The sequence below is a fragment of the Triplophysa dalaica genome, chromosome 2 (assembly GCF_015846415.1).
Source record: "Triplophysa dalaica isolate WHDGS20190420 chromosome 2, ASM1584641v1, whole genome shotgun sequence".
NCBI lineage: Eukaryota > Metazoa > Chordata > Actinopteri > Cypriniformes > Nemacheilidae > Triplophysa > Triplophysa dalaica.
In genome coordinates, this window is record NC_079543.1 from 9,557,248 (window position 1) to 9,579,105 (window position 21,858).

At 38.5% G+C, this 21,858-nt stretch overlaps 3 protein-coding genes across 5 annotated transcripts; 1 reads left to right on the forward strand and 2 right to left on the reverse strand.

Annotated features, from left to right (window-relative positions):
• Positions 1–59: 59 nt before the first annotated feature.
• tmx2b (thioredoxin-related transmembrane protein 2b) lies at positions 60–4,292 on the reverse strand. Its single transcript, XM_056740105.1, has 8 exons — positions 3,975–4,292; positions 3,651–3,711; positions 3,175–3,288; positions 2,632–2,708; positions 2,328–2,434; positions 2,139–2,204; positions 1,923–2,052; positions 60–1,769 (listed from the first exon to the last, which is right to left on the reverse strand). The coding sequence occupies exons 1-8, from the start codon at positions 4,161–4,163 to the stop codon at positions 1,587–1,589; spliced, it is 927 nt and encodes a 308-aa protein (XP_056596083.1). The 5' UTR covers positions 4,164–4,292; the 3' UTR covers positions 60–1,586.
• Positions 4,293–4,606: 314 nt separating this feature from the next.
• Positions 4,607–6,446, forward strand: med19b (mediator complex subunit 19b). The gene is made up of 6 exons (XM_056731588.1): positions 4,607–4,942; positions 5,214–5,336; positions 5,465–5,598; positions 5,695–5,791; positions 5,873–5,967; positions 6,115–6,446. The coding sequence occupies exons 1-6, from the start codon at positions 4,729–4,731 to the stop codon at positions 6,178–6,180; spliced, it is 729 nt and encodes a 242-aa protein (XP_056587566.1). The 5' UTR covers positions 4,607–4,728; the 3' UTR covers positions 6,181–6,446.
• Position 6,447: 1 nt separating this feature from the next.
• Positions 6,448–18,369, reverse strand: slc43a1b (solute carrier family 43 member 1b). 3 transcript variants are annotated; one of them, XM_056731568.1, is made up of 15 exons: positions 18,177–18,369; positions 15,076–15,233; positions 14,704–14,890; positions 14,319–14,374; positions 14,075–14,151; positions 11,421–11,513; positions 11,158–11,291; positions 10,583–10,734; positions 10,345–10,491; positions 10,164–10,199; positions 9,833–9,965; positions 9,629–9,758; positions 9,036–9,109; positions 8,805–8,928; positions 6,448–8,641 (listed from the first exon to the last, which is right to left on the reverse strand). In XM_056731568.1, exons 2-15 carry the CDS (start codon positions 15,227–15,229, stop codon positions 8,462–8,464), a joined length of 1,677 nt encoding a protein of 558 aa, XP_056587546.1. In that variant the 5' UTR covers positions 15,230–15,233; positions 18,177–18,369; the 3' UTR covers positions 6,448–8,461. The 3 variants fall into 3 exon arrangements, with proteins under 3 accessions (XP_056587546.1, XP_056587553.1, XP_056587535.1); XM_056731575.1 differs by having other exon boundaries at positions 9,629–9,749; positions 10,345–10,494; XM_056731557.1 differs by having other exon boundaries at positions 10,345–10,494.
• Positions 18,370–21,858: the final 3,489 nt, after the last annotated feature.

Genomic DNA, 21,858 nt, shown 5'->3' on the forward strand with positions numbered 1-21,858 from the left:
GAAGAAACGTTCCTTGGATAAACATGTCTCTGCAAAATTGACCACGCGGTTTCTTTAAATGCGTCAAAACAACAGGACCCAAATTGTTTATTTAATCAAATGAACATACAACAAATTTCAACAAATCATTTGTTTAATACAATTATTATATTTGCAATTTAATATACAATATTAACTTGCATTACATATAATATAAAGTTATATTATTAGACACTAACCAAACACTAACCGGGGGTCACGCGCGTCAAATGAAAATCGTTAAAAGCTAATTATATTTTGTTTCGTTTTTAATGAAAACCTGTGTTGTTAACTTTAAGGGATTTTTTTAAAACACCGACTACACCCACTGGGACCGGTTCTCTTTCAATTGTTATCTGTAACAATGGCATTCATTGTGTGGATAAAGAGTTCAAATACTTAGTGTTATTTTCATGTTAAATCTCACTAACTGCACATGTAATATTTAGATGTGCAGCATTCGCCCTTTGAAGAAATCTTTTAACATCTTGGTTATTCTACAAAGAGTGAATTTAATGCCACTAAAGTTAGATTAATTTCATTAGCTAAAAGGTAGTAAAACAAGATGCTGAACAGTGTTTAATTTGAATGACAAAATACCAATGACAATCAATTCATTGACAAGCATTAGTGAAAACCAACTTATTTTTTGAAACGGTTACAAAAACAATATTGCTCTTTCTGCGGGTCAATTTAGGACTAGATTTAGGATGAAAATATTGACAATACTAGCATTCAACTTGAAAGTAAATCCTGTAGGTTAAAATAAACACTGCCTGCAGCTTTCTTCCATGCCTCTGTTTAAATAAAAATGACATGTAAAAAGACATTAGCACAAATAAAATTAATAATAGGAAATACAAATATTTTAGACATGTACAGCAGTATTCAGGCTGGAAATAACTGAAAACCCCATGTCTTTATGTATTAATGGCAATCATTTGGAAACTTTACACACGCTGTGAAATGTTTTCACAACATTGTTGGCATTCACTGAAAAACTGTCCCTTTTAATGTTACAGAAACCATGTAGTCGGCACTAAAAAACACAGCAACATATGTCTTTTAGAATTAGTAGAAGACACAACAGAAAAGGAAAAACTGGAGTGACTTACGATTAAAAAAGGAATGTTATTAATAATAGTAAAAAGAACTGATATCCCAGTTGTGATGCACTTGCAACACATAACCTCTTACTAAATAATCACTGACTAAAAATTATGAACCATATTAGAGGTAGATGGTGTCCGATTGTTTAATTATGTTTAACTTTATTCATGTCAAACTCAGTTGGCAGAGACAGAATCAGCAATGCCCTGTTCAACTAATGAATGATGGACATCAGAGTATACCAGTCCAGTATTTACGATTATGATTTTTTAATGTGTATTATAATTTACTATACTATCAGCCTGACTGAACTAATAAATTAAGATCTATATGTTAAACAAAAAATACAGTCATTCCGTTTGTTCAACGACGTAAAATTCTTTGCGCACTGAGCATTATCAAAATATCATCCAGTCCCATTCTGACATCACAGCGATCTTAAATAGCACATACACATTCTATTTGTCCTTCTTGCTTTCTGTGTCCATCGCGTTGATGGTTTCAGCCTCTGGTTCCTCCTCTTCAGGCACAGGGGAGAACACTGGTACAGCGAACTGCTCGCTCTTCTCTCCTTTGCTCTTACAGAGTTTCTTTGACTTCTGATACAGCTCATTTAGGTTAAACTCTCGGATGATGTTTTCCTAGAAATCAATGAAATAAATGTTGTTGGTTGATACGTGGTAAAATTGAGGGTTGAGGGGTTTGCTTAGCAAGCATCACTGAATAAGCTGACATAGGTCACAATACACTTTATAATAAAGCCTATATTGCATTGACTAGTGAGTGAGTCTCACCTCTGTAAAAGTCCATGACACTGCCCTTCCCTTCTTGTCCAGCTGAGGGCGCTTCATGATTTCCTTTCCTTCCTGAAAGAGCACCAGGGAAGGCAACTGCTTAGATAGGGGGGATGTGCTGACCTTATACCTGAGATTAATAAGAAACATTGTCAGAATGATTAGATTTGTCAGTTCTACATATCAAATGCAGTGGCGAACAGAAGGGCGGCTTACTTCTTAGATACTTCCCCATAGCGGCCAATATCCACTTTTCCGAATTTCAGCCCTTCACAGTTGTACCTGCGTGAAAATAAATGATGGAGAACAATGATTGAATGACCTTTCTGACTGGTAGTGTATGTTCCAAAAAATGCTGAACAGGTTAAATGTGTTCCTGCTGTGTATTAAGAGCAACGTTCTTACTTCAGCGATAGATCGGCAAAGACCGAGGCGAAAGACTGACATTCTGGTGACCAGTTAGCAAAAAACTCCACAATCCAGGTCACTCTGTGGTCCTTCTCCAACTCCTCCTAAAGACAAGAAGAGTGAGCTTCTATATGAACTAAAAACAGTTCCAAAGCAGTTATACAAGACCAGCAGCCTAAAGGGAATAGTCAAGTTAATGTTCAACTAAGAATACTACAGTTGGGGGGGGTCAAATACTTAGTTGCTGGGCCAGTGTCAGGTCGGACCCCTGCAAGGCTATATGATCAAAAATCATACTCACGTCGATGGTTTTATCACTGAAGTACTTGATGTACTCTGGGCCCATGTAGAGTGGAGGTTTGCAGGTCATCAGGAATACTGTATCAAACATGAGATATACTTATTGGTTTACAAGATGTATGCAAGAGATTGGAGGATTAAGTGAAACAAAAAAGGCTTTCGTTGTTTACGGATGTGTTTTGATTTATTTAAAGATCCCATGAAAACAAATGAATGTATTTTTGGCTTTTAGTATAAATATGTTGGCCATAAGGATCCAACCATTGATCAAAAAGGCAAAATGTACATTTAGAAAATTCATATAAACATCCAAAACTTGCTGTCTCCACTAAACTGAATCAGCACTTTTTATTCTGCACTTGAGTTATCGTCTAATCTCGTTCTCTAGAATCTAGTGTAGGTCCACTATTTGCTATTTTAAAAGGAAAGGAGCCACTCAATATGTCCACCCTAATTTCCTGTTTCAGAAGGAAATGACATCAACACATCGACCAAAGCTGGAGCTTTCAAGACACTTCGGTGTTTAAAGATTAAGAATACTGACCGATGCACAGTGTCAAGTAGAGTAGTCCCAGACTTATATCCAGTCTAAAGAACAGAATCACATTGGCCACTTTAGAGAAGAGGATAATATTGCCCAGATGCTGCTCGACAGTAACTGGAAAGCAAAAATAAGTGACAAGAAAATATTAAACATCAGTAATGGCACTCTTAAGTGTGTTGTTGCCAAAAACAAAACAAGCACTTTTTTGTGTAAGTCTGTAATTGTAAAGAATACAGAAGGGGGGTGGAGTAAAACCCCAGAGCTGAAGGAGGGGGGACAGAAACAACAAAGAAAAGTGATTCAACAACAAACACATAGACAACCGTCACAGAGATCACAAAGAGGGATGTTTAGTGTATAAACAAACCATTGCTTAGCCAATTCATACATTCCCATTAGACTTACTTTTCAATGGGGATCATATGTAGACTTGTGTTTTAGGCAGAAAAATAACTGCACAGAGGAAGAACACTTACTTGCTCTTCTGTTCTTCATCATGACTATAGCGCTAAGAAACATCAGTATCTCCACCTCTCTCTGCAACAAACAAAACAATTGTTAAAACTGACGAAACAGTTAATTAATAAACATATATTGCACATAAATGTAACGTGTATCAACTTGCACTGTCATCATTTATATGCAATAACATACTTCTATTTAACGTTACTGAACGGCCTTGGTCTCCGTTTGTGCCAAACTGAGACCCCCACCATCATTTACTGCCCATGGCCCAATTCTTACTCGAAGCAAGGTGGCTTTATCCGTTATCATTTGCCAAAGATGTGGTTTATACGAACCCAGTCGAAATCGCACGAGTTCCCATCCTCGCGTTGCGTCGAAAGATGTTCACAGATCCCAGGCGTCTTGCGAATGGCCAGAAATACAAGAGACATGAACAACGAGGCTACGTAGTACGGTTTTAGTAGCCATTTGTAAACCAGAGGCAAATGATACAGAAACGCGAACAAAGTCGTTAATATGGCCATTTTGTTCAAAGAACGAGTGCTGCGGTGTTGTTCCGAGACGACGAGGTCCGCATCAATGCCGTTATTACTGTGAGAAAATATACGTCGGCAAACGAATAACCGATTTAAAGGGACAGAGGTCACTGCGGACGAAGAAAAAATACGCAGGACTCTTAGTACTGATTGGTTAGTTTGCTGAAAGGACAGCGCTCATTGGTCGTGATGTCACATTTGGGGAGGACAAGAGGAATTACTTTTACCGTAATTAATCAAATATGAGCGACGAGTTTAGCATGCGTAAGTGAAATGCTACATTGATGGTTTATTCTTTTGTAAATACATATGTATGTGTTAAAATAACTATGTGGTACATTTTATCCACATTTAGGCCGCATTATGAAATTATATTTAGTAAAAAATATGACCTGTAAACAAAAGACATTTTATTTGATACTTTACGGTAAATTCTCCAATGCGCAAGAACACCCGGAAGTGATTGTCAACAGATCGTTTAGAAACGATTGGCAAAAGTGACGCCGATACATCTCAAAACACTCTCGTAACGGCGAATGTTAAATCTGTAAACATGACAGAAATTTTCTCGTCGTTGTATGGCCAGCCTGATCATCAAGGTGCTGCAGGGGCGTCTGCGCTGGGGTTTGGGCCTGGGAAACCTCAGGTACCACAAAACTTGGGCTCGATGTCTTTCCCCCATCAAATGGTATCGGTAGATGAAGGAGCTCAGCTCAGAAAACCCGCAGCGATGAATGAGCCCTTTTACCTGCTGCGTGTACTGCCCAGTAAGTGCAATATTTAATAATACAGAATGGTGTTAACATTGAATTTGGGGGGGTTGCCGGATGGTAATAATATTGTATTAACATGGTAGTCCAGTCGAATGGGGAGAATATCATGTTATTACTACTAATAAAACATTGCTGTTTTGTTAAAGTATATTATGTACTACAGGATAATTAACTACAGTTTACTTTAGTACTAATATAAGTTAGGCTACAGTATATATTTTAATGTATGTTGTAAATAGGAAGATGCAATCTCCTTTATTTCCAGTGGAGAATGAGCTGACAGGACACACTAATCTCATCACACACTACAACCTGGAACACGCTTACAACAAGTTCTGTGGCAAGAAGGTGAAAGAGAAACTCAGTAACTTCCTTCCTGAGCTTCCTGGTGTGTATGAATATATATAGTACCTTTTATTGATGACTCTAGATCAGTTTTTGTGCCTTTCCCAGTAACACTGAGTTAAGCCACATCCCATATTAAACCTGCATCATTCTCTGCTCCTTTTGTACCAGGTATGATAGACAGCCCTGGTATTCAAGACAACAGCTCTCTGCACTCTCTCATCGAGAAGCCACCAGTGTGCAACAACTCCTTCAGTCCTCTCACAGGAGCAATGCTCACCGGCTTCCGACTGCACACGGGCCCTGTAAGTGTGTTTATAAGAAAGAAAAAAAACATTTAGGAAGGCAAGTTTAGTCCTGTGTTTTATGTGTGATTTATGTTTCTCTGTCGCTTACTAAAGTTACCAGAGCAATATCGGCTGATGCACATTCAACCACCGAAGAAGAAGAACAAACACAAGCATAAACATCACAGGCCACAGGATCCCTTACCGCCAGGTGATGGTCACAATCATTTAAAGTTGCAAACATGAACATTTTTAGTACAAAGTAACTCACAGTACCCCTATATTACAACAGAAACTCCTTCAGATTCAGATCATAAGAAGAAGAAGAAAAAGAAGGACGATGACCCAGACAGAAAGAAAAAGAAGAAAGATAAAAAGAAGAAGAAGGTAAAGGCTCATTGAAGCAAAAACAAATGTTTTTGAACAAATGCTACGCTAAGTATATTCTAACATTATGATTTATTAATTCAATGCAATTTACTGGATAATTAATGGATCCTCAAATAAATATTGATCTTTGGTTTCTGTTTATAGAATCGCCATAGTCCTGATCCCCCAGGCATGACGGGCTCTCAGCCCAGCAGCAGCAGCTTGAGATAAAAACTACCTAAATGACAGAAGAACAGAAATGAGTTTGAAAACTGGCTTCTGCAGATGTTACATTTTTAATGCGTTGCAGTGAGATGCAGATGTGTATATACTTTATATCATTAATGTATTAATGGTAACCTATCATATGTGTTACATTTCTGAGTGTTGAAGTGTTCAAAGTGCCTATCTGTGTCTATTTATGAGAATGAATAATGAACGTTTTTCATTCAAAGTTTTTATAAACACGTTTTACAAATAAAGCGCAAAAAATTCGACTGAATTGAAACAGTTTTATTCAAGCACATTAACAGTAGTGAGCACAGCATAAACAATGCAAGCACCATTATGCTAGAAAATCAACAGATACATAACATACACAACTCTATTTCTTAGACATTCTTATATATCTCTTATTGGGCCATTAAAAATATAAATATAGTGCAAACTTCCTTTCCAATAAGATTCAAAATGACTATAAATATACCATTATTGCAGCATTTCTATAGTGTCTGTAGTGAAAAGACACAAATATAGTGATGAAAGGCAGAAAAACAGTATTGAGAATTTAAAAACACAGGTTATGTTAAAAATGTATTCCCAAATTAATTATTGATAAGAAAAAGTGACATTTCATAAAGCCCTGAGTCTTGATGGGATATTTGCATAACCCATAAACAAAGGTTACACATTTACCATAGAGCCACTATGCAACGCGGTCACAAACCTTAAAACACCTTAAAAACTAAAAAATTATGACTTTTTATATCAGTAAATTTAAATATGTCTGTGACCTGCACATACATAATAAATTATGTATATATATAACAGTAGTCAACAGCAGTAATAGTCAACATTAAACAGCTTTCCATTGCTTTAACATCAGACTACAATCCCTAAAAGATGGCTATTGATAAACGAGGAAAGAATTAGCATTTTCATTAAACTTTTATTATGAAGACAACATTTTTTTTTAAATAACGTGCACTTCACGATCAGTTAGACCATGAACGCATACTGTATGAGGACAGTAAAAAGGGCCCATTTTGGTTTAATGTTGACTTTTTAGAGTATGGGATAAGAGGTGCTTCTGGATTTTCAAGATATTGAACCCCTCCCTCTTAATACACTATAGAGAGAAGTATTCCAAGGAACAGATTTGACAACTTTAATCATTTTCGTGAGCACAGATCTTAATGCTACACAAAATATCTATATTAGAGAGAATTGTGTGCTTGTAATGTCATAGCAACAGTTTGGACATTTACTATTTCACCATGACAATGGGTCTGTGCACACCAAGCAAGGTTCAGAAAGAAAGGATTGACTAAGTCTAGTGTGACTGGTCTAGCTTGACTGGTCTGCATAAAGCCCAGACCTGGGGCATCATCTATAGCATGTTGCGTAGAAACTGTCCTAATATAGATTTTACCTTTATAAATGAGAAAACGCATGTACGCCTCTCTATCAGATGTGAAATCTATAAATCACAACTGATACAGAATTGCACGCAGCTGTTTCAGAGTTGAACAGTTTCAGATCACCGACCTTTTAATGATGTCTAATTTATGTCATTGATATATAAAGGAGCACCTGTCAACATCCAAATCCTTTACGAGCGGCAAAAAATGACTTATATTTACAAAAACCTGCAGCACTCTGACAAGCAAAAGTGCGTATGTCTGCTCAGACCCTGACGTGGCGCTAAGCACATTTCCATTTTTATAAATATGAACGTTGCCTTGTATACATGCGTATACACACTTTATGATCAAATAAGTGCGTACGTGCATTTTATAAATGAGGCCCCTGATCCCAGCTGAACACATTAGGTGTGACTTGCAGACTTTGATCACACTTATACACCTGTCAATTTTTACAATTCTTAACGGTATTGTATGGTAACATTAATATTTGTTTGATTGGAATTACTGGAATAGATAACCGTGTTAATTAGAAGGAGTTGTCCAATACTTTAGTCCATAGCAGCCAGAGACAAACTAAACACACTAGACTAGAGTAAATCGCTGTTAGCCAGGCAGATAGCATAATATGGCTCTTTTGGTAGTTCCAAAAAAATACTGTAAATGTTGTTTTGATGATGGTGAACATGACTTTAAAGGCGAAGACAAAGGTAAACCAACAAAATGCTCAATGTTGCACCAAACACTGAGATGATTACCCACTTCACGTCTGTTATCTTAACGCAGAGTCAAACATAAAGCTTGAATACAAGCTGTTCAGTCATAGACGTGATAGACTTTCCAATGAAATTCACATTCACTTTTTCACCTCATACATTTCCGTTAGTTTGATATTTCGAGGAATCATTTGATTTGTTGAGACTGATGCATTCCTGTGCTGACAGACTTTCGCGTGCTGCCTTCTCCCTCATGAGCTGTCTTCGATGATAGATGAGATATCCTGGCAGCATGAATCCAACCAAAGAAAACAGAAGCAGGCCCAAGTTGATCTGTCCATTTGAGAAAAATAAGGGAAATGTTTCATGTATTTTGCATAAGAAATCATGATTAAGTATTGCTTATTACTTGACTATTAAAATGACTATATTATTATTAGACTATGTAATATTGTCAAACAGCATGTATATTTGATAGCTGATGCATTTTTCTCACCCAGTATGGATCACCCTTTAATGGTCCCAACATAAGAATGAAGAGTGGTTGTTGAAGCAGGGCGAACACAGCACTGATCATGGATTGCAGGCCCGTCAGAGTGCCAAAGTGATTGGTTGGGTAGCTAAACACACAAAAAAACATGTTTATACCAGACAAACAGCTCTAAGGCAGTGTTAGCTTGATCGTAAACCGTATAAATTGTAATAAACTGATTTGAAGAAAACTCACACAGCAGCATAGAGACCACCACAGCATGAGTGAATAAAACCTCTAACTGCAGTGTGCAGAATAAAAGACAGCACCTGAGATGGAGAGAACGTTTTATAGCAGTTAATTGACATTCATAATAATCTTCATTTTCTTATTAATCAATAAAGCATTCGTGACTTTTACTGGATGCCGTCTGGTTCGCTCAGTTCGAAGATTTTCTCACAATGCAATTTAAACTTGGTATTATATTGCAAGTTTTGAAACAGCAACTCACAAGTAAAAATGAAGATAAACCAAGAAATGTAGATAAACTTACATTATGCCATATTAACTTATCCTATTTAAATGTATATTTTGTTTTTGTTGTAAATCTTTATTTATGTATCATTTTGTCATGCCAATAAAGCAAACTAAAACCAAAATTTTTTTTTTTTTGAGAGATACTGTTCAAGCATAATGGTCATTATTGCATTTCATTTTGAATAAAAATAGATGTCTAAGTTAAATGTGGAAACCTGTGTTAGGAAAATCTAAAGCAAAGAAATTCCGCAAAACTGAATTATAATGTTTTAAAATGAGAAAAATCTGAAACCGACTATTACGTGTCTAACCTGTATGGGCAGGTTGTCTATAAGAGAGATGATACCAAATATGATCAGCAGCAGGTTGGTAAAGATGAAAGCTTTAATGGCGTTGGTGATTTTCTGAATCTTTCGATCCCTCTTGGGAGGCCTGGACAAACTGAAGAATGATGAGTCATCACAACATCGACATTCTATCACTAATTCTACACTTCACTCGTGCTCCACCTTCACCTTTTTTCATCCTCTGCTGGATTCACCACATCCTCACACTCCTTCATTCGCCAGTCCATGATGTAGCCGATGAGAGGGCAGCTGACCAGACAGAGCAGCTGAAGAGTCCCGAAGAGGGATGAGTATAAACCCACTGCAACAAAAGAACACTTCCATTGACTTATGTTCATTTCATATTCAGCTTACATGATTTTTGCCCATTTAAAACAAATCTTTGTTTTGTTTCTGCTTTTATTGTTGTTGTTTTCCTTACAAATTTTGTATTCTAACATATCTACATGCATTGCATCCTACATATAGTGGTTTGATGAAAATAAAAAGATTTCATTACCTTTCTCCTCTGCCTCCTTTACCAAATCCTCAGGGGCTGAAACACACATTAACGACAATTTGATACCGTTATGTTTATTACATTCAGTAGCTCTTATATTTAGTCATTTGTTCTTAAACAAAGCAAATCGCTTCACTTTGATAAAGATGATGCATGCAAATATGTATTGGCTGATCCCTACGGTCAGGGTCACCATGGGTAACCAGGAACTCCAACATCTTATTCATGGCGCCCATGAAAAATATGATACGAAGCTGGGTCATGGGCATTATGATGAGACTCCACAGGAAGATTGGCGAGCACATGGATTGTCTAAAGGAAGGAGATCCTGCTGTCCCACAAACATTGATAACATGAAGATGAGTATATGTTCACAATAATACATATGCATGTTTGTAGATGTGTGTTTTTAGACTAACCTTGGCTATGTTGCGCGGTTCCTTCATTGTGCGCTTCATCATTTAAAGATTGTTTTTTGGTCACGTCCTGTTCTTCAACAATCACATGACTGTTGGAGCGATCTTCAGTCATCTTATGGTCCACTACTTCACCTCTCAACTTTACCATTTTACTAAGACAAACAGATTTTTTTTCTGTCAATCTAAACACTAGGGACAGGCATGAAATGTACATTCTTTGATGTAAAATCACATGCTCTTGAAGAAAGCCTGCAGTCATATTTAAAGGAAAACTTTCAGCAGGACCAACTCCCTATTACCACTAAAGGACGCGACCTGTGCGATGCGACACGACAACATGCATTAGAAACGCATTAGAACCCATTATAATCAAAAAAATTGTCCACACTGGATGCAGCGGAGCAAGATGTGGCAAACCCATAAAGAACAAGCAGGTTGTCATGTCGCATCCCGCCTGGGCGTCTGGTGTAGACACGATGTAATGGTTTTGCAATTAAATACTTAATAAGCACATCTTGGTTTGGTGTCAGCACATACTTTTGGCAATATAGTTTATGTATTTGACATGTACTGACATGTATCTGACGTCCTCAGGGGCAGGAAATGATTCTCCCGGCCAATTCAGAAAGCAGTTGAGGAAGACGAGGCAGGCAAGGCCCGCCCACACCCAGAAAATCATACAAAACGACACTCCTAGATCATAGATCAACTAAAGAGCAAAACAGACAGAAAGAATTCACATCATACAACGTATTTCACAGTGATAACTGCTTTACTTTGTGTAGTTTAAAACATTTGCAGTTGTTTCCTTTTTGGTTTAGCGATAAATTGAGCCTACCTTAACTCCTGGGAAGGTTACAGCAGAGGAAGCATAAGATCCAATCATAAGTGAGAGAATCGTAGAGCGCACATGTCTAAACATATTCGGCAACTGAGAAAACCAAGGAGAAAGTTGCAATAAATAAGAGTGTAATTAATGTATTATAAATGCATAACAAGTATCTTATAGCCTATGGATGCAGAAATCTGTCAAAACGATATGAATTTGAATTGTGAAAATTTGAATATTGAATATTTGAACTTGAATCCTGCATTTGATATTCAAGAAAACTGAATTGTTTTGTGTCATACTTTTTTAGGTATGAATTCTTAAACAGCAGATTTTTGTCTGTGAAAACTTGAAGTTTTAAAAAAACGAATATGTAAAGTCAAAGGATTCTCAACGAAAGTCTGCTGTTTAATCTAAAAAGTATGCTGTAAAATAATAAAATTTTCTAACATTTCACATGTCCTGGATTCAAGTTAAAACAAATCTAATTCAAACCTAAAAAAAATCCACGAAATATTAAATTTTATTCAATCACAAAATTTCACAATTCAATTTCATATCGTTTTGGCAGATTCTTTGCTCCATAATTACCAATATGGCATTCATTTCTATTTACAATATAATATATATATATATATATATATATATATATATATATATATATGTTGTCCAAACTGTAATGCTGTCCATTGCCACTAGAGAGCACTATTATCATGATTAGTTTTAAACAGCTTTTAGTTATAAAACATGTGAGGATACAGCTCCCTGTAAGTTAAAGTGTCTCAGAAATCAATAGTCCTTAAAAAGTTTAAAGAAGATACAGTATAAAAGAGGAAAGTTAATTTAGGAGTAGTTATGGGAAACATAGATATTAATAAGCAATACATATTTTTCATTTATATTTTAAAATATATTTCTAAATATTTAAAAATTATGAATAAGATTCAGTCGTTGCTTTATACAGTATATCCAAGCATGGTCTGTCGTTTATAAACCATGTTCTTTCTTTCTTTCTTTCTTTCAATTTATAAACCAAACACACATCACACAGAAAACAAATCTTACATCACACCAGCACAACACGAGCAAGTGGCATGGCAAGAGTTTTTTTTCAAGAGTTTAATTTTAGCCCTCCAACTTGAGTTGATAAATACACACTTAATATCACATCACTTACTCTAACCTCTGTGTGACTCTGTACCTTATCTACTTTAAGTTCAGCTCAGGACACAGTTTTCAGTCTCTGGATGAACAGCGTTGCTATATAGTGCGATGACATTTGACAGGTAAGAACCAACAGTAAACACACAAGAAGCATACAGACTGACACATAGTGAACATCGGTGAAGAATTTAGTGCAGCTAAAATACAATGTTTGAATATCTGTCACAATGACAGATCTGGCAAGTTATGAATGTCAAGCATTTTGGTGTGACTTAAAATTAAAAGTTTTTAATAATTTGTAAGTATGTTCCCATGTACTTTAATCAGCTTTATTTGTGTGACCTATAATGCAGACCAGCATTATTACATATTATGGTATTATAGTTTAGCTTTCTTTAACATATATGTAAAATATAACATTTACAGTTGTTTTTTAAAAAGCAAACATGGGCATGTGAAAGACATCAATGTGAGAGAAAAGAAGAAGAGAGAGACGGGGGGAGAGAGCAAGGACAGTCTGTAAATGTCCTAGTGTGGTTATAGGGTAGGGAGAAGGTGGGTTTGGTGGAGTTGAGGGCGTGAAGGCATATCTGTTCTCTGATTGGTTTAGATCAGCATGCAAAAAATGTAGAGTGTACAACACTGGAGTAATCAACAGAACACATGCACATGGAGCAATAACCAAACAGCTCTTACATGCAGTCCTGCGATAAACAAAACAGAGCCACACATTGCACAAGCTTAATAATTCAGCCCCTTAATTTACTAAGTAATGTCACATGTCTTTTTAGGTCAATGCAGAGAAGTTGAATCATCCTAAAAAAGTTAGGCCCCTTAGTTTATTCAATTAATGACTGTAAAGTCCATTCAACTCATTAAAAATAAATAAAAACTGTGTATTTATTCTGTTCTGTTCATACTCTCCTTAGAGAGATCAAAACTTTGGTCAAGTTCCACCAGTTTTACTAGGAAAAACATTGCATCATGCAGTTAGACCTCAACACTGAACACAAAAAGCTTAGTGACAATCAACAAACATAAAAAAACTCTAAACACTAAAGGCTAACAGTCATAATGCCAACAGTATAAATAAAACCAGCATATAAACCTTTATACTTTATACCAATTACTACATTGCTGTTTAGACAAATACTTAAGTATTTAAGTCCAGTGAACAAAACAATCTGTGTTGGCAACATTTTAAGGACTAATCTTATTCAATAAACATAAAAAAATACATTTAACATATTTACATTTACCTTTGAAAACATTCTAACTTGGCTTTTTGACAGTCCACCAATTTATATGAAAAGCCAGCAATACACATTTATCCCAAAGCAACGTTATCCAAATACAGCAACCAGATATTTATACACACAAATCATGTATCATCAATTTCAACAAATTCATCCATACATGCTGTGATGAGAGACAGTCCGTGTATTTAAAATTGGGTATATATTGTGTATTATATTTATGTGCGTGAGTGTGTATCTTACTGTTAGTGAAGTGAAGGTTAAACAGATTCCACCAAAACCATTCATTGAGACAGCAATAAATATAAGAGCTGATAACACTGTAAAAGAGATGAAAGAAAATGCCTTTATTTTTCATAAAACATTTGATTTGTAGAAAGCAATTCTAGATATCAATAAAAGATCAATTGATAACGTATAAACACATTATGGACCATGACACAATATAAAATCTGAAAACATACAGTACAGGAACATTAATACTGACCTGTTGGATCATATGCTGCAAGAGCAATCAAAGCCATAGAGAACGCAAAACAGGAACTATTAGAGTCAGAAATAGAAAAGGTTGATGGAAATGACCAGAGTTGTTTACAGGACAGACATGGACCCTAATTTAGAGGAAACTATATCAATTGTGTTACCTATAATTTTGTAAACAATTGACCATCTATTCTATTGATGTGTCATATCGGACATATGCATCACTGTACTGTGCTGGTACATATAAAACACAACATTGTTGAATTTATAAAAAAGGTCCAAGAGGTGCATCTTCCTCTAAGTAATTAAGTTGGTCTGCATAAGGGTAGAACAACTGAAGCCAGTCGGCAAATGAAATGAATTTCCATAATATCCCATATATTTCTTACCTGCCAAGCATTCTGAGTGGGCGTGGCCCAAATTTGTCCATCAGGACACCTAGAGGCAAAGTTGCTGCGCTGATGATGAACGAGCCAATCGTAAAGCCCACGTTCAGAATCTCCTCCTGCTCTATACAGGTCGGCCAATCCGTCATTTCGGACAAGCTTACATTTGTGTGACTCTCTGTGACATTCTCTAAGAAAGAAACCAATTCAGGTGTGTTCAAGTCGAATGGTTTTCTGTTAGAGATGTGACATAACACTACAAGGGTAGAGGTTTCATTGGACCTATAACTTCAAAAATATCTAACATGGGTCCTTCTTTGTTCTGGCGTGTCACATGAGTGGGAATTATGCAAAATGTGCAGTGCTGTCATGTACCTGTACACAGATGTGAGTAGAAGCCCTCGCTCTTCAGCATGATAAGGAGGGAGCCCCACCCCAGCAACACAGCTGAAAAAAGCAGATTCTCGATGACTGCTGTGATAGCCATCCACCAGCGCCTCCTATAGGCCTGAGAAAGTGACGGAGCCATCGCACTGTAGGACGAAAGAAATCATGACAGGAAGGAAGAATATCGTCTGTTTTTAATTCCTAATTCATTACAGGCTGACAATTTTACACTTTAAACCGAGTCTGTGCTAATCGTGACTTTTAAACCCAACTACCTCAAACTTGAACCAAAATTGATTATAAAGTGGATGTCAGAGACGCATATATTACAGGCCCATTTCTGTGCATGTTTGTTTGTGAACAGCAAAGACTAGAAAAAGTAAAACATGTACTGTATGTTTGGCCTCTTTGATGATCACATTCAGCTTCGGACACTGTGATTTAGGACAGAGTGCAAGCATCCCTCACCAACAAACACTTCTATTATGGTTTGCCTTTAAGTTTTTATTTATTACAATTGGAGTGTTGTGGGTTTTTATTCATGAGATATAAGGCAAGCAGCTATTTCTTTTTAAATCAACAATGTTTTTGATATGACCTAAACTTTAACAGGCAATGACAATATATAAAAGTGAGTTTTTTGATAGCATGTTTATACTATAATGTTCAATAAAACAACTTGTAAGAATCCTGAACAGTCAACAGTCACTCGTGTCTTTGTTCCTTTTTGAATCTGAATTTACAAATACTGTATTTGTTTGATCTTGGTTGTATGGACTTGTGTACCCATATTTCTGTCACACGAGTTAGAGAGTGGATAAGACAGGCTGAAGCATGTGTCCTAATACCCATTGCCCTGACCTGCCGGCACCATAAATAGCCACAGAGCCTCACCATGGCAAACCATGGGCATCTTACCAGAAGTCTGACTGTTTGAACTGACAACGACATATTGAATAAGGCTGCTGTGTGCAAACAACATAAATCATATTTTAACTGTATAAAACATTAATTAAACCATTAAACATGACTCGCATTGACAGTAAATACACTGTTATAACTGTTCTCATTGCATTTCTAGATTAAAAAAGCTTTATCCCCTTAAAATTCAGTGACAAACAATGCTCCAAACTATTTAATAAAACACAACTGATGCTTTTCTATTGCACAAAATATTTGTCAACGGATGTTAACATCTGTCTCTCGACAGAAGTTACACTGCAGATGCCAACATGACATGCAATCATTCTATAATCTGCAACAAGGATAAAAGTGACTTGTTTATTAAGTGTTTTTCACAATTAATTCTTGGCGGCCACATACATACTTAGATAATCAAGAAATGAACATCTGCATATTTTTTAAGACATTATTTACCCAAGGCAAAAATTGTTTATTGTATCATAAATCATAGACCAAGCAATAGGCAATAAGGATGAAAATAAGACCAAATACACACAGTGAATACACGCAAAGAGATATGCTTAATATATTTTAATTTATTCAAATACACTTTATAATAAATTTAGGTTATTCATGAAATGCTGAGATTTCGCTTTCGCTAATAAAGGCTTTTACAGATGACAAGATTACTGAACTGGCACCCAAAGGCCACTGTGTAGCCTTAGTCTTACCTCCCTTAAACTAATCCTTTCTGCTTCCATTTTCCTGCTTTAACAAATTCTGATGTCCATCGAGGGTCTGTTATGATCGAGTCCGAATAAGATGAACGATATTATTTAGAAACTTGCTTTAGTTTTGTCATGTTTTTATTATTATTTTCTTAAAGGTTCACATGTTTTTAAGATATATATATATATATATATATTCTTTATTGATGCTTGAACAAACATACAATGGAAATTACAAAAAAATAACAAAACAAAGGACCAGGGGGAAATTAAGAGAATTACATAAGATTTAAAAAATAAAATAAACTACAAACAGACAATGCTTTCACAGCTTTTTTGTTCTCTGACAATTTGATTGAAATTAGGTATTTTTCCAATTCTCTCATGAAAACAAAAAAGAGAGATTTATCTTTCAAAAATGTTTATTTATGAATGTGTAACTTAGCAAGTAACAAAACATAAATATATAAATAACATAAAATTCACCTTTCTTGGACTGATCGTAGTCAATAAACCTAGTACCACGTCCTTCCAACATAACACACATAAAGGTTGGTCATGTTTCCATAGCCTACATCGGTCGCATGTCGTCACCCTTGCGCGCCTGCGTACGCAGCTGCGTGCGAATGCGCAGCTATGCTCTGCAGTTGTTGAAATGAAACACACAGACGCGAACGGACATGGATTCTTGCACGAAAATACGGCACGAGTTTATGATTTCGGACCGGTTAAAGTGCGCGTCTGAGTCGCTTTTACGAATGGGGTTACTACGTAGCTATAAAGATCCGTAGATGATAACACTGACAAATATAGTAAACTGTTAGAACTCAAACTTTAAATTGATCCTGGGGCACAGCAGATTTATACTAGGGCACGTGCCCCAGTAAATGGGGTCTAACGACGCCCCTGAGTAACTATTCAAAGTAATGACGTTCAACTCCAAACACACGCACAGGCGCGCGACCAGCTGTTTCCTTCACAGTGGCTGCAGCTGCTACCGCGTGTTCCAATAACGTCAAGCTCACTGAAACTATCGCGTGCGCAGTTTACTTAAGGGAAAAACCCCTCGCGCTCATGTCATTTATAATAACAAATCGCCCAATAGTATTTATTGGATTTTTTTAAATTATGCTACTTACATTCTAACTTTGCATATGATTATATCTGCTTCATGTTTCCAAATATGCTACAGGTATGTCTTTATTTTTTAAACGTTCAATACAGACGATCTTCTTAAATGCATTAGTCAAGATTATATGAGAAATTAGACGTTTCTACATGCTACTTTATGTGAAAAGAAACGATTTCAAAATCTACCTTATTTATGATGGTACATTTAAGTAATACATATACAAGCAATAAGTATGCAATGATGTACATAATTATAACTTGACAATTTCATCAAAGTTACAAACTTCTTGGCGCTAAACACCCATGCGAATGAGTGGGTAAACTTACCAGTTTCTTATATTTTGAAAGCCTCTTTAGAGAAATGGAATGAGTTTTATTTTCCTCTGAGCTGTTTTCTTTTCCAAACGCATGTATTATAAACCTTTTTCTGTTCTTGCGCTTTTGTACAAACTATAGAGGAGGATACATCATGTTTTACAAGCGCGCTCTCTCTCTTCTCTTTTCTTTTTGTCTATAAATGGCACCAGACATTAACCCCCTCCACTGGCGGTTCTAGGGGTGGGGCCAGAGGGGCACTGGCCCCAGTTGAAATCTTATTGGCCCCTGAATGTTCCCTGTACTCTCAGGGCCTCTGTAGCTTACACATGATATGCGTTTTGGTCGAGGGGACGACATTAACACATGTGTAAACGGGGTGTGAAACTATTTGAGCTTGTCGACTTTCAACACTTCCAGAAAAAGTTGAAAACACATTCAACCGGATTCTGTTTGTTGTGTAATGTTAGACGCTCATGTGGTTGAAGGTAAAAGGCCGCATATACCGTGGCCGCTAGGTGTCACTGCGCTGCAACAGAAGAAAACACATGCAAACACAAGCAAATTCAGAAAGCCTCTTCATTAGTTTGACGACACATGCCCTGCAAATACTCGCAACACAAACAAACACAGAAACGCGCTGCAAGCTGCACGAACGACAACGGAAGTGTTTCCGGGGACCCCAAAAACTGATGCACCTGATTGGGACGCGCTTCATTTTGACTGTTCAAATTCGTAAGTGGAGTTCGTAACAGCTGTGGCGACCCTGATAACGTGAGCAACCCGAACGAGAGATCGTTCTTAACGGGCTGTTTACTTGTCATTAATAACGTTTGAACTTTATATTTGTTAGACCCATAGTTTTCGCAGTGGTATTAGATGGTGTCTAATTTTGGCATAGGCGTAATTTGCCTATCCCCACTCCCCACCACTTTTTATAAGAAATTAAGAAATGCTTGCGGAAGGTGTGTATTGTTTAGGTGCCATTCATATTTAAAACGCCTGGAAAACGCAGGATGCGCCACTTTCTCACCATCTCCCGGTGCTCGCACTCGTAAGTTATATTTGCGGAAGACAGAGAGCCCCGAAATCAGGAATGCGGACAGTGTAAAAGTGCGCGCATTATCCGCGCTCGCGCTGCTTGCTTCTTCATCCAGTGTCCAAGCACTAACGCGTAAACAAATAAACAAGTGACATTTTAGTCATAGAAATAAACTGATTTTATTTGCAGTGCACCGCAACAATTGACCTTCCCCAAATGATAGTTTGGGAACCACAAACTGAGAGCTGGAGTCGAAAAGCGGAGTAAAGCCAATGGACGCTACACCAGGCTATTCACGAGTTCGCCTATGCAAATTATAATGATGGCAGGGATAAAGCTGATAGCAGGGGTAGATGAGATATGTGTATTTGGCATGCTGTCCAGGGAGCAGGCTCCAGGCTCGGAAATGACCCGAACCCAGAGCTCACCCCAAAAGCGCATAAAAAATGCTGGACAGCAGCCGTAGCTCATACTCCCCCCATAAATGCGAGACTTGAGGCTTCGTGGATGAAGATTTCATGGCCGTGGGGCTTCGGGGTTGTGCAGAACCTGATGATGTGAGTGCTCCTGTGGCGTCTGGATGTCTGGGACTCCTACAAGTGGGGAGCCTGCTGCAGTCGTATGTTGAGGACTGGCCTTGCATGGCGGCTGGTGCTGTTAGGTTGGGGATGTAGGATTTCTTGGAGCATGGGGATGGAGACATGATGTGAGCTCTTGCGGAGCGAATGTCTCTGAATGGGTGGTGGTGTGAATTCCCACTTAGATGTAAGTCTTGCTAAAAGATGGCTGGTGAGCCGTGGAGTGTAGAGGTGCAAGCCCCCGTGATGGGTGACCTTACCGTGGTGATCTTGAGTTTCTGGATGTGAGCACGGGATCGAAACACGGCCCCTGCGGGGACATTCATTGTGGTGATCTGGCTTCTAGGGGCTATGAGGGGGTCTGCTCGGGGCAGAGGAAGAGTTGGGTTGGACGCACGGGCCCCTGAGGGGGCTGTGAGAGTCCATGTTGGGCAGCCATGGTTGCCGCACCGATGCTGATGGCAGGAGAAGCGCACCGATGCTGAATGGCAGGAGAAGCGATCTGCTGGGATGCCAGTGTGGATGAGGACCGGATTTTGGATGATTTTGGAACCAGAAGTGTGTGGCGGGGTGATTTAAGTCATCTGCGAAAAGGGGTTAGGATGGAGATTTAACTTGTGATCGTCTGAAGCGGAGGTAGGCTAGGAGGGTTTGATAGGGCTAGATTGGGGAATTGAGATTGAAGATATAGATGAAATGGCCTCTCCCGGCCTTGTAAGTCTTGCTTCGCTTGTTAAAAAATGAGATGGTTTTCGAATCGAGCACTGATAGATCCGAAATCTTATCTTGAATTGAGGGATCCAAGTTGGACGTGGTGGTGATTTCTGACCCTCTGAGGAATCCGAAGAAAGCCATAATGAACATGGCATCGAGTGTGCGTGCAGTGTGCTTTGTGTGATTGCCTCTGCGGAGGGTAGAAATGCATTTTGATAGAATTTCTATGGTGATAGGTTGTCTGGCGTCTGGGTGGGTTGTGAGGATTCACTTGTGTAAAAACTGGATTTCGATCAGGTATCCTTTAATTTAACTTGCTTAGTGAATTTTTTGGGAAGGGGAGGTTGTGTGAGCGGTGAAATGTTCTGAAATTCCTCCATGCTGTAAGGTTAAGAAAGTAGGGTCCTGGGGGAAATGGCTTGAATGATGGAGTTGAGGGAGGCGTCTATGGTTTTTAGAGGGTGGTTCAGTTGAAGATTAATTCCGAACAGGGAGGGACAGGCGTTGGTAGGGGATCCGCGTCTGGGTTGCCTGCAGCCTTAATTTCTGCCAAGATATGCGTTCTGATGCTGGTGGAGACGGGGGGGTTCCAGAACTGGGGCATTGACTGGCACCTACATGGAAGCTGTTGAAGCCTGTGAGAAACTTGGCCGTGCCTGTGGTAGAGAAAGAGGGGAGGGAATAGTGGCCGATGGAGCGGCTAACGAAGGCAGCCTCGCGTAAGCGCGATGGCATCCATGACGGGGGCCTGATGGAGGTAGGACGGGCCGTACCCTTGGGGGAGGGGAGGGAAGCCAGAAACCTGAGCCCGAGACACTAACGGAGGCAGCCTCGCATTGGGTATTAGTGGTGGAGCCACTGGCAAGGATCTTGGCTTGATGTGGGGGAAGGGGTTGATGAATTGTTGAACCGCCATTGGAGCCCGGCTCACGTTGTCCTGGTAGTTGAGGGAAATAGGAGCCAGAAACGATTCCTCCCTATATCTCCGAGCTAGAAGGCAGCTGGCGACATTAGCTGCTCCTCTGGGGTGTGGCCCAGACTTGCAGACGGCTTGCTGCGACGGCAAGCCTACCTGGAAGTCTTGCCTTGCCGTGGAGGTGGAAGAGCCTGGCTGGGCTCGTGACGACTGGTTTGTCTTCTCTGTGGAGGAAGGCGGGGCCTCTGTCTGCAGTGAGACGTAAAGGCTGTACAGTTCTGCTTTTCTGTGCCGCCTGCTGGGGATGACGTCCCGATAGGCCAATGCTTGTCGCAACCTGTCAACTGTCCACTTCCCGATAGCTGCGATGGCCGTATGCGGTGGATGGAGGTGTACGACGACACTGGCGAGTGGAGATGCTGCACGGTTGGGCGCGGCGAAGAA

Bases quoted from the DNA above. Each gene is read 5' to 3' on its own strand.
- tmx2b (XM_056740105.1), bottom strand. From the start codon at position 4,163: ATGGCCATATTAACGACTTTGTTCGCGTTTCTGTATCATTTGCCTCTG. The intron at 2,709-3,174 runs GTCAGTATTCTT...TGTTTGATACAG, and splicing joins CTACTTGACACTGTGCATCG to TATTCCTGATGACCTGCAAA. The intron at 2,435-2,631 runs GTGAGTATGATT...TCTTGTCTTTAG, and splicing joins TCAGTGATAAAACCATCGAC to GAGGAGTTGGAGAAGGACCA.
- med19b (XM_056731588.1), top strand. From the start codon at position 4,729: ATGACAGAAATTTTCTCGTCGTTGTATGGCCAGCCTGATCATCAAGGT. The intron at 5,792-5,872 runs GTGATGGTCACA...ATATTACAACAG, and splicing joins ACAGGATCCCTTACCGCCAG to AAACTCCTTCAGATTCAGAT. The intron at 5,968-6,114 runs GTAAAGGCTCAT...TTCTGTTTATAG, and splicing joins AAGATAAAAAGAAGAAGAAG to AATCGCCATAGTCCTGATCC.
- slc43a1b (XM_056731557.1), bottom strand. From the start codon at position 15,229: ATGGCTCCGTCACTTTCTCAGGCCTATAGGAGGCGCTGGTGGATGGCT. The intron at 14,375-14,703 runs GTAAGAAATATA...TGACTCTAATAG, and splicing joins CCACTCAGAATGCTTGGCAG to TTCCTGTTTTGCGTTCTCTA. The intron at 9,966-10,163 runs GTAATGAAATCT...CTTTTGTTGCAG, and splicing joins AAAGGAGGCAGAGGAGAAAG to TGGGTTTATACTCATCCCTC.